The 12,167-nt window shown below is 47.8% G+C and overlaps 1 protein-coding gene across 5 annotated transcripts in view; it reads left to right on the top strand.

Annotated features, from left to right (window-relative positions):
- Positions 1 to 11,600, top strand: part of ARMC9 (armadillo repeat containing 9) — an 87,921-nt gene extending 76,321 nt beyond the window's left edge. For all 5 annotated transcript variants that reach the window (XM_081862340.1, XM_081862342.1, XM_081862341.1 and 2 more), the window contains 2 exons: positions 7,611 to 7,783; positions 10,620 to 11,600. In XM_081862340.1, the coding sequence (XP_081718466.1) occupies positions 7,611 to 7,783; positions 10,620 to 10,642 (196 nt within the window). In that variant the 3' untranslated portion in view covers positions 10,643 to 11,600. The remainder of the gene's footprint in view (positions 1 to 7,610; positions 7,784 to 10,619) is intronic.
- Positions 11,601 to 12,167: the final 567 nt, after the last annotated feature.

The following is a 12,167-nucleotide window of genomic DNA, read 5'->3' as shown; positions in this document are numbered from 1 at the left end:
GGAGGAGAGAGGAACATAGAGGACGGGTTTTTTTTAAAGCAGCCAAGCCCGCTCTGCTTCTCTCCCTCCTCCCCAGCTCGGCTCGCTGACAGGAGCCGCTTACACCTGCTTTGCTGTTTCAAAGCAAGCCACAGACTGCTCACAACTGCAGCAGATTCCCCCGCCATCTGTAGGCATTCGCTCCATAACACGCACAGACATTTCCCCTTACTTTCTAGGAGGAAAAATCTGCGTGTTATGGAGCGAAATTTACGGTAAGTGTATGGTCTATTGAAAGAGTGGCCTGTAAATTCTTAAGTAGCGTGTTTATCATAGAATTGCAGCATCATAAAGTCAGAAGGGACCCCAAGGGTCACCTGGCTCAGCCCCCTATTTCTTCTTTATTTTTCTTTGGCGATCACTCATAGCCAAGTAATATTGTCTTCCATGAACACGGTTTTAACATTGAGTCCGTATGTGACTGTGGAGGCCAATTCTGGATCCACACGTCCTTCCACAGTGGGGACATTGGTTTCCGGGCGGGAGTTGATCACGGTGAGGGTTTGCCAAGCATGCCTTCCTCTTAGCACGTTTCTCCCTTGCATCTTCAAAACCCACAACACCTTTGGTAAAGGCTGTTCTCCAACTGGAGCGCTCGCAGGCCAGTGTTTCCCAGTTGTCAGTGTTTATACTACATTTTTTTTAGATTTGCCTTGAGAGAGTCTTTAAACCTCTTTTGTTGACCACCAGCATTACGCTTTCCATTTTTAAGTTTGGAATAGAGTAACCCCTTAAATGCGGGAATCACAGGTAAAGAATCCCTAACAGGTGGCCATGTAACATCTGTTTAGAAAACTCCAAAGAAGGGGAGTCCACCACTTTCTGAGGTTGTCTGTTCCTCTAAATGTTCACATTCCACTGTAGCTTTTGTCCATCAATTGCAATTAGCCTTCGGGGCCAAATAATAATTCATAGCGTTTTTCTTTGAATGTGTTTCTTGCGAATGGGGAAGTTCTGAGGCAAATGGGCAGAAGTGACATTTCACGGGTGTGAATCAGTGCCATGGACGTCAGCAGGGCTCTCGGCTGGTCCAGCATCCTGTTCTCGCAGGGGCTAGTCAGATCCCTAAGGGGAGCCCACAAGCCAGGACCAGAGTGCAACAGGACTCTTCCTGCCTGTGATTCCCAGTGATCGGTATTCAGAGTCATACCTCCTCTGGCAAGGAAGGTAGAACATAGCGGTGGTGGCTAGTAGCTGTTGGCAGCTTTTTGCTCCATAAATTTGTCTAAAATCTTTTAAAGCCGTCCAAGTTGGCCAAGGTGTTATTTCACCCATATCTTTTTCTGTGTGTTTACAGAGTCTTTAGTTGCAAAACGTGATTTAAAACTTGTAGGAGCTGCAGTGTACCAAAAGCAAGCCAAGTCTCATAAAGAATCATGACATTAATGGCCCAAATGATTTGGTGTAAGATAGATTTACTTGCTCATAAGTCTTCCAGACGTCTTCCAGTTCCGGGGCAGCAACTGCAGATGTCCTTGACTCGTCCTGGCTGCGGGAACCAGCATCTCCAAGCAGCCAGGCTGGACTTCTGCGCTAAAGAAATAGAAGCCTGTGTTTTGCAGCCCAAAGGCAAAAATCTGTAGCCGCAGTTAATCATTCCATTGGACAATGTGTGGTTTCCCCTTTCAAAGTGGAAGACTAAGAACGTAAGAAAAGCCGGCTGGATCAGGCCAACGGCCCATCTAGGCCAACACCCTGTTCTCACAGTGGCCAACCAGGTGAAATCTGCGGCAAATCTGCAAGCAGGATCCGAGCACAAGAGCACATTCTCTCCCGCTGCCTCCAGCTGTGGAAGCAGAGCAGAGGCAATACTCTTGTGTTCATTTTTTCTTTTATTGTTATTTTTGGGCCACTAATTATGCTTGGTGTTAACGGAGCGTCCCCAAAGAGCAAGTAGCCCTCAGCAGTGGTGAAGAGAAGAGAAGGTTCCTCACCCCCTTTTTGCAAGGGGGCGGATGTGTTTTTGAAGGTGCCATGTAAATCCAACCTGTGTGTATATAGTTCTGGTTGCCTCTCTGCATAGCATGACGTTCACTTTAGGAGGGCTATAAAAGTGTCAGGGTGTCCAAGCGTTGCCCAGAGAGGAGGTTGAGGTGGGAATTGACTTCCCTGAAGTTAGGCCTCTTCTGTTAAACAGCTGTTGTCTTGAAATGGTGCAGATAAACTGCATCAGGAACAAAGAGAGGTTTGTGTGTGTCTTCATTCCCGGTTTGCAAGCTTCTTGGAAGCCGCCTGGCTTGCTGCTGTTGCAAACAGGGTGCTGAACTAGAGAGATCCATGGTTTCATCCAGCAGAGTGTTAGCCATGGTAGAGAAATGGAACCTCCATGTTTAGTCGCAGTCTAACTCCCAAGTCCCACCTGCTGGAGTCAGAACCCCACGGGACGGCCATCACCCTTGTGATGCCTACTTATAAGATTCTTAGAAGCAACTGGCTGGCTGAAAAAAGAAGCAAGGCATTGGGCTAGATCAGGGTTGAGGAGCCAAGGGCCACATTCCCTTGTGGGCAACTTTCCAGGGGCCTCATGCAAATGGTGCGTAGGGACAGAGACAACAAGCAGGTGGGGGCAACGGGGGCAATTCACGCTTTTGCTCTGTAGGCTGCATTCCAGCCCAAACTCAGGTTTTTGCACAAACACCCCTCTGTTCTCCAGGCATTTTAAAACACAATGCAGTTCAAGGATACATTCCAGCTGACCAAAAGCACTTGAAAGAGGGCACGGATCAGGGCCACTGAGGTGGGTGCCCAGACAGAGAAGCCTGGAGAGCTGCATTTGGCCCCTGGGTTCTGGTGAAGAGGGGATTTATTTGTTTTACTTGCCTTTCACTCTTCATTTTTGGCAGTTTCCAAGCAGTTTCAGCAGGGCTCCCGCTGGGTTCCCGTTCAGGCACAGCTTAGCATCAGCCCCAACTCTTTGTGTTGCCATCCACTGATGCCCTTGTCTTTTGTGCAGCCACAACCCACGCAGATGCTCACAGTGGCTAAGGGAGGAAATGGCAATAAAATGTATGGATGCTCTGAAAATGTGGTAGCTCCATAAATGAACCTCCGCGCTGGGCAAATAGTTTTCAGTCTTGCACGACAGCAGAGTTAACAGCTGCACGGGTTCTTGAGCAGGGAAGAAAGTGATCTGGAGAAACCGTAAGAACAATGAACTATTTGTGCAGGGTTACTTGGATAGGGAAATCCTTGAAGAACACTCTTTCCCAAGACAGTAAGATACATGAGTGGCTTGCCTTTGTCCCACAGTCACCTGTAGGAGATGAGTTCAGATAAAAGATTGATTGATTGATCGATCGATCGATCGATAGATAGGGACTGCTTGATCCCACTGTGCCTCATGACCAGAGATGGTAGATGTTCTCTTAAGCTTTTACGTGCTGGTGCATCTTTAGATGTTCTTTTTTCTGTGGAGCCATGAGGATTACCTGCCTACACTTTCGTAGAAATGAAGAAACAAACTTTTACTCACTGTAGACCCACAGAGATTAATGGAACTAAGTTACTCCTGGCCATTTATTCCAGAGGGTCTACTCTGAGCAAAAGTTAGTTGAATACAGCCCTGAGGATCTTGGGTCCCTGGCATGCTATGTGATTCTCTGATACGCTGCATTTGGATCCCAGCTAAGTAGTGGTGTGTCCGCCCCCCCTGTATGTGCCATGCTATACCTGAACGATTCCCTGGTTGTAATATTAGAAAGATAACTAAATGTTTCCTGGCGTGGGTGGGAAGGTGAGAGAACATTGTTCTACATGTGTTTTATTCTCTCCCCCAACTATTTGTGGCTTATGAGTCACTGGAGCAGAATTTCTTTTCTTTCGCTTGCTTGCCTTCAAGGTGGTTTCTCCCAAGAAAGCGAGAGAACACAGAGAGCCAGCAGATAAAGATTTATGTCTCTGTGGCGGATGTCTCACATGCCCCCCTTTCTTCTTCCTGCCAGAGTAGCACCTAGCCGCCGTCATATCGCGGAAGCCCTGCTCATTCCCACCGCCAGCTTGACTGATTTGCCCTCCGGTTGTGGTTGGGTCATGATGTTGCGGTTGGTTAATGCTGACTTGCTTCACATACAGAGATCGAGGGAGATTCTGCGATGGCCTTGTCAGGTGCTTCATATCTGGATGTGATTTGAGGCACTGGTTTGTGTATCCCCAATAAAAACTGTTTTCCCTGAAGGCAAATTCCACGGAGCGTGTGTCACATGCATTCCTTGTGTGAGGCTCAAAGATTCAACGCCTGGCATCTGCCGTTGGAGGGCACCAGGCAGGCCGGGGAAGACCAGAGCAGGCAGCACTCGTCAAGGCAGACCAAGACGTAGCGTTCAGAGTGTCAGACTAGCCCCTGGGAGAGACCAAGGTTCAAATCCCTGCTCGGCTGCGAAGCTCGTTGGGTGACCTTGGGCAAATGGCTTCCTCTTTCTCTGCCTAATCGACCTTGCAGGGTTGTTGTGAGGGTAAAATGGCGGAAAGGGAGAACAATGTACAGTGTCATGAGCTCCTTGGAGGAAAGGTGTAATAAATAAATAAGACAGCCCCCTGTATTCTCCCTCTACTTTGTGAGTTTGAAGAAAGGAGGGGAGAGCCAAAAGGGCTCGCTGATGGAGCACGTTTTGGCCAGACCAGGATGTCTGAACAGATTGTTCTCTGAGCTTAAGAGGAACCACGAAAGCCCCTGAATGGAATTGGGGCTGGGGGCAGAACGAGCCGGCTGGCTGGCTGGCTTGAAACCTATTCCCCCTTGTGCCATTTCCACCAGTAACTCCCCCCACCCCCACCCAAAATATAGACCAAGGTAATTTAGATGTACTAAGGCTGCTCCATGGCTGATGCTCCCATGGGTTGGGCAAAAGGCCTATCTCATCTCAAACTGAAATTTAAATAGGAGCTGTAAGTTCTTTAGCAAGTGTCCATGTCTGTATACATTCCAGATGTCATCGATAATACCTGTCAGATGCCAATAGATCATTGCACAAGAAGTGAGCATCGTGAAAGTTGCGAGGAGGGGGGACCATGTGTTTAGAAATGGCCCACAAGCCATTACAGCCTGTTTTGCTAAACGAAACGTTTAGAATCCGCTCCATTTGGTTTTGGACCCCTCTGAGTTCTGTTTCTAACTATGAGGATTGAGATTCTACCAGATAATGATCTCTGTATTTTTATTATTTATTATTTTTGACCAGAGGCTTCCTGCTGGACTGGAAAGGGGGTTGGCAAGATCTTCTGAAAAGATAGCAGAGAGGGCTGTAAAAAGAAGCAAGCAAACAGGGCGGCCGAAAGGCAGTTCAAACATTGGAGTTTTTACTGCCTTGTTAGCAGGCCTGAGCCATCAATGGCAACAGTTTGCAAAAGCAAAGTCTCAAACAATGGGAGCAATTTGAGGAAATGGAGAAGCTGGGAGGTTGTTAACTCTTACGGCCACCTCTCTGGCAGGTGGCTGTGCAAACTCATCCACATTCCTTTCAAGAGGGAAGAGTCCTGCTTTTTTCAAACCCGCCCCTCACAGTGACTTTCTTTGATGGTGCATCTGTGTTGGCCTGTTTGTGAGAGACCCTTTGAGGTCCCATTTTAATTACTTCTCTATAACTGAGACATTTCAGGAATCTATCACTTTTTACTCCTTTCCTGCACCTGCTCCTTGCCTGTCTGGCCACAACCTGGCTATGAAGAGGAAAATTAACCTGGGCCAAAGTTTTGCAGTTGGTTTTTTTGCAGCAAAACCCCTGCGTTTTTCAGCACCCCACAAATTGAGACATCGATATGAAACACAGGGTCTGTACTTAACATTAACTATGAATCCCAAAATTTGGAATCCCCTGCAAACTGTTGAAGTTGTTTTGCAGCGTTGGTTCGTAGTTAATGGGGCCGCTGTTAAGGCAACCAGAGAACCCTCTTAACAACGGAGTGTTCTGTGCTTAGTTTTAAAAAACCAAATAAACCAAGAAGAGGGGAGGAAAGGCACGAGCACTTCCTTTGCCCGGAAATCGGTTTTTCCTAAGCCCCAAGTCGCAGACAGGCAGTATTTTGTGTGTGTGTGTGTGTGTGTGTGTGTGTGTGTTCACTTTGTCCATTCCCAGAGGCAAGTTTTCACATGGCCTGAGGCTGCATGTAAACTCAGCCTGACACTGAGCGTTTCCCAGCAGTTAAACTAGTTAAACTGTGGAACTCGCTTCTGCAGGAGGCATTGATGGCGACCAACCGGGATGACTTTAAAATAGAATTAGACAAATTCATGTAAGAGAGGGCTATCAATGGCTACTGGCCCTAATGGCCACATCTGGAGGCAGCCATGTTTCTGAATCCCAGTTGCTGGAAACCACAGGAGATGAGCAGAAGGCTCTCGTGCTCGGATCCTGCTTGCCGGATCCTGCTTTCCGGTTTCCCACAGGAATCTGATTGGCCGCTGTGAGAACAGGAGGAAGGACTAGATGGGACATGGGCCTGATGCAGCCAGTTCTTTCTACTTCCTTGTGAAAGGAAGTTCTGGGACTCAGCCCTGAGACAAATGGAAGACCCAGGCATCCTTTCTGCAGCTTCTCCATAGCTATTAACACCTGCTGTTATATGATGCATCTACTTGAACCATACGTGGAAGGAGTCTGCCCCTGCATATTCTGCAGCTTGATGGAAGTAGAAACTGTCTCTCATGTCTTGTTATGCTGCCGTTTCTACGGGGATATACACTCAGTATTTATCACTCCTGTTATACAAAAAAATCTCCAAATGGGTCTGAACTTCAATGTCTAAAACTCCTGGTAGAGGACAAGGATCTAGAGATCACGCTAAGGGCGGCCAAATTCTGTGCGACTGCCATAAAACTTAGGGAACAAGCTGTACTACCAAAATGATTAAGGTTTTAAATGACAATTTTAGGTTACATTTTAGTGATCAAGATTTAATATATATATTTTAACTGCCGCTATATCTGAATTGTCTCTGTTATACCCAATTGCAATTCAATGTATTCCTATTGTGTTTTATTATTTTCCTGATACTGTAAGTGAGCCGGCACTGGTCTGTGACCATAATAATAAAATTCACTTCAATTCATCTACTGCTTTACATAGTGCAAGAGGACAGGTCCCTGCCCTGAGGAGGTTACAAACTAGCATTGGACAGCCCCAGAGGAAGGTGGAGAATGTGCATTCAACTTCAGGGGCTGTTTACTTAGGCAGCTGCTGTAGGGTCAGACTAAGGAAGGTTAAGCTAAAGTATTTAATGGGAAATGTGAATTTTGAGGAGGAACTAATGTGAGACGTTTGCCTGAATAAATGGTATGAATGCTGTTCCTTGCCAGTGTGTCAGTTGTTTAACAGGTACTTAACAATTTCGTTACAAGGCTGATGCCAGCCCAAACTAAAGTCTGCCACACCAATTGATGCTAATCTGATACGTTTTCAAAATGTTGTAGGATTCAGAGTCTTTTGCTGCAGAATTCCAGACTCCTTGCAAACTTCTGCCTTGTCTTGTGGTGCTCAGTTGACTTCATTAATTCAGAAGATTAATATCCCATCTTTCTCCAAGTCGCAAAGATTGCTCTGTCCCCCCTTTTTTAATTCCTTTTCTCCCTCTTGCAGCGACTTCCTTCCTGGCCTCCCCAGCAAACCCAGGCTCCCTTGCTCCCCGGACTTCCCGAGTGCCAGGCCTGGAAGGGGCAAAATCCCAACCATCGCTCCCCAGTTCTCCCAGTCTGGGCCCCAGCAAACCAGCCGCCCCGGCTCTTCTGGATCCTCGTCAAGGAGCAGGCAGAGTAAGAGCAAAATCGCCTTACTTGCCAAGGTCTGGGCTGGTTCCAGGAAACATCTTTGACCCTGTATTTTGCCACCTGAGGGAGGTGTATGTTTTTGGGGCTCACCTTCTTTTTATGGTTGTTATGGTAAATTGTTTTTAATGCTGTGCTTTGCTGCTGTAACCTGCTCTGGGGTATCAGGGTGGATAACAGATAAATAATACCTCGTTGCTTGATGGCACACAGCCAGATGGGTTAAGAAAAGGATTGTGTTGGAGAAGTGTGCATGCTTCTCTAGGATAGTTCCTTCCTGGGGCTTCGGCGATAGCTGCACTGGTGCCAACTCTAGGGGCCCTGGGCACCCACACAAAAAAATTGTGGGGGCTCGGACACAACTTCCAGTTTGGTACCGGAAGCTGCGTTGGAGGCCCGAGGCCCTGCGAAATTGGAAGTTGTAACGGAGGTCTTGTGAGGCCCCGGACGTGACCTCTGGGGACCCGCACAGCCTTGGAAGCGCTGCTGCAGCACACCTACGCAATGTGACGTCATGACATCATGTTACGTCGTGGGGACCATTGAGCACCCATAGCCTGGGGCCCAAGTCAGCAACTTGAATAGCAGCTGGCATCTTCCTTCGCCATGCAGCAGACAGAAGGACGGGAAAGGGGAAGGATTTTTTTAGTGTTCTCATCCTCATCATTTAAAGCCCTAACCGGCCTTGGTCCAGTATATCTGAAGGAGCGTCTCCACCCCCATCGTTCTGCCTGGACACTGAGGTCCAGTGCCGAGGGCCTTCTGGCGGTTCCCTCACTGCGAGAAGCCAAGTTACAGGGAACCAGGCAGAGGACCTTTTCGGTAGTGGCGCCCGCCCTGTGGAACGCCCTCCCACCAGATGTCAAACTACCAGACTTTTAGAAGACATCTGAAGGCAGTCCTGTTTAGGGAAGCTTTTAATGTTTGATGTATTACAGTATTTTATTATTTTTTTGGAAGCCACCCAGAGTGGCTGGGGAAGCCCAGCCAGATGGGCAGGGTATAAATAATAAATTATTAAAATTAAAATTATTATCATCATGTCCACGAAATGAGAAGGTTAGCACAGCTGGTACTAGGAATGAGGAGCTGCTTTCCAGGCAGGTTCGATGCTTTTTTCTTCTGGCCTCACGCTCTGTGAAGCATTCCTTGCTGCCTCCCTGCAGCCCCCCGCCCTCGCCCCCCATCCTCTGTTTACTCCTGTTGCCTCTGCATTCTGTTTCCTGCGATAGGAGCTCTGTCCAGCCTGGATCAAGAGGGCTCTGCTAGCACGCACAGGAGTCCTCCTGCTCTTCCTGCTTCGCTCCTGCCGCTGGCTCATTGTCACGCTGAAAAGGAAGTGTGACTGAAATGCGGAAAGTGCAGACTCGCCAAGAAAGCGGGCCCTGAAGCCCACATGCTCCCCGCTTTCCAGGGAAAGTGGAACTGAACTTCAGGGCAATGAGTGGAATAGGAAGCCCAAGTCCTCCATACAGTGTCAACTTGAGAGTTTGTGGCGCTCTCATACGCAAACCCACATCATTATAGCTTTTTTAAAAAGCTCCGAGGCTTACAAGAAAATAGGAGCTGGAGTTTCTTCCTTCCCCCTTCCTTTGCCTGTTTGTGGCATGACTTGGTTTTTGTGGTTGCCCTTCCCAATTTGGGCCACCATTGTCTTAAAGATAACACATTTCTAACCCTTCCATACATTTTAAGCAGTAAGATTTCTTTCCTAAGCAAGTCTTGTGCTGGTCAAAGGAGAAAGGCCTGAGCACAGCTTCCTCAAACCTTTTTGGCTTGCTAAGCCCTAAAGAGGGAAATTTCGCTCCAGGATAGAAATTGAATCAGGTGGAAGTGGCCCAGGGATCTCATGGGGCTTTGTGTGGTGTAGTGGTTCAGAGCGGTGGACTCGTAATCTGGTGAACCGGGTTTGCTTCCCCGCTCTTCCACATGCAGCTGCTGGGTGACCTTGGGCTAGTCACACTTCTCTGAAGTCTCTCAGCCCCACTCACCCCACAGAGTGCTTGTTGTGGGGAGGAAGGGAAAGGAGATTGTGAGCCGCTTTGAGACTCCTTTGGGTAGTGATAAAGCGGGATATCAAATCCAAACAACAACTCTTCTTCTTCTTCTTCTTCTTCTTCTTCTTCTTCTTCTTCTTCTTCTTCTTCGTAGGCAGCCTTACTCCAAATTTTTGCCTGGTTTTAAAAAATAAGCAGCTCCTGTAGTCATCCTTCATCTGCTGAAGGCTTCACGGACATTGATTAATTCTCAAATTGAGGAGGGCACAGCCCCATTTTGAAGGCAGGAAACTGAGCAAACAATGCAAAGGGGCTAATTTGTTTTCGGGGAGGGGGGGGTCCCAGTCTTGAGACAGCAAGGAGCCAGGCAGGGTGGGGGTGGGGGCTATGAACTGCAGGAAGGGCAAAGAAGCAGCGGGACCCTTCCCCAACCACGGGACTCTGCAGCTGCTGTTGAGGATCACATGCACAGAAGCAAACTTGGGAAGCAGTTTGCAACCCTGCTGCTCCCAGAAAGTTTACCATAGTGATGGGCAAAGATGTGTTCTTATGTTGGCAGCCCTTCCCTTTGAGCATCCAGGATGTCCTTAGCTGGTGAAGAAACTAAGCCATGAATGAGGAAGCAGTAACGTGTAATAAGTAAATAACAAAGTGACTGTGACTCTGTCTTACAGTAAACGGTCCACATTCTCTGGCACCACAGACTCCCTGTTAATCCCCTAGAGGACGTGGCCATTGTGGGCATAGCCTCACCCCCAATGCTGAGGCGCTCAGTCCTGAATTCTGCTTTAGCTGATAGCTTCCCTCCCTCTTCTCTCTTTCTGCAGGCAGCCAGTCTTCCAGGAAGTGAGGACAGATTCTTTCCTCAGGAATCACCTGTCTGAGCGAGCGCTCAAGGACAGACTCGGCCAGCTTCCTGTAACAGGGATCCTCGCTTCTGCAGCAGCCGGCAGAGCCGGGGGGGGGGGGGGTTATTAGCAGAAGGGCTGTGGATGCACTGAGATTCAGCCGCTATCTGATTTGATGCACCTTACCTTGGACCTTGGCCGAAGGATTCTGCCTGGAGGAACGTTTTATTCCTTGGACATCACTGCTTCCAGGCACAAATGCACAGTCAAGGAGTCCCTTGCTTTTTGCCAGAAAACACAGACTGGAAGCCCACCCCGGTGTCCTGAGGGACTTGAGCTTACAGCAAGTAGCCGGTTTGCTACTGTTTGCATCCTTGGTAGAGACCCTGCAGTCTTACGTCAGTCGTGCATTTACCCAGTCTCCTGCCCTCGTAGCTTTCTTTCCGTCCGTCTGCCTGTAACACAGATCCACCTTCAGCCTTTCTCATGACTTTATTTGGGTTTATTGCTTTCCATTCAAACGAATCCCAGCTTACAAACAATAAATGACAAAAACATAAAGAACATCACAGCATACATCATATAATCAGTGAAGCCATTACTATCCATAAAACACCATTAGCAAAACAGCAACTACAGTGAGGGGGTAAGTATTTGATCCCCTGCTAAGTCAGCCTCGAAATCTTACTGACTTAGAGAGGATCTGCAAAGAGGAGTGGGACAAAATACCTCCTGAGATGTGTGCAAACCTGGTGGCCGCCTACAAGAAACGTCTGACCTCTGTAATTGCCAACAAGGGTTTTGCCACCAAGTACTAAGTCATCTTTTGCAAAGGGGTCAGATACTTATTTCACTCACTATAATGCACATCCATCTCTGACTTTTGTCTTCTGGGTTTCTGGGAGTTTTCCTGTTATTATTCTGTCTCTCGCATCTACAATAAACCTACCATTAAAATTATGGACTGGTCATTTCTTCGTCAGAGGGCAAACGGGCAAATTTAGCAGGGGATCAAATACTCCCCCCCCCGCCCCCGCTGTAAAAAATAAGTTAAGCATCACAGTTACAGCATGTGCCATGTTGTACGATAAACAAATCAAAAAGGCATTTATAATCTGGAAAGCTATTAACAAAATAGCAACTAAAAAATAAGCCAAACACTATTAAGTTCACATACACACAAACTTCTCTCGCCCTCCCCAAGCCTTCATCATCTTTCGGTATGTTCAGTTCATTAAAAGACATGTGCAGCTGCATCACATGGGAGGACCCTGGTCTAATAGAAATATCTGCTGCAACAGAGCGATACTTTAACCTATTAATAATCTCTACCCCTAAATCAAAACCAGAGATTGTTTAGAATGATCTTGCATGAAACTATAGGGCAGCCTTCCCCAACTACAATTCCTACCCGCCCCAGCCAGGGCAGCCCAGAACCAAGGGCAGATTTTGGACTGTGATTGGTACCCACACACTGTGCTGAGCGAAGCAGGAGTTGTAAGCAAGGCGCTGGCCTTTGGGAAGGTG

This window comes from Podarcis erhardii (assembly GCF_964252035.2).
Source record: "Podarcis erhardii genome assembly, chromosome: 5".
Classification (NCBI taxonomy): Eukaryota; Metazoa; Chordata; class Lepidosauria; order Squamata; family Lacertidae; genus Podarcis; species Podarcis erhardii.
The sequence above is the reverse complement of the archived record's forward strand: the minus strand, read 5'-3'. Positions and strand labels throughout refer to the sequence as shown.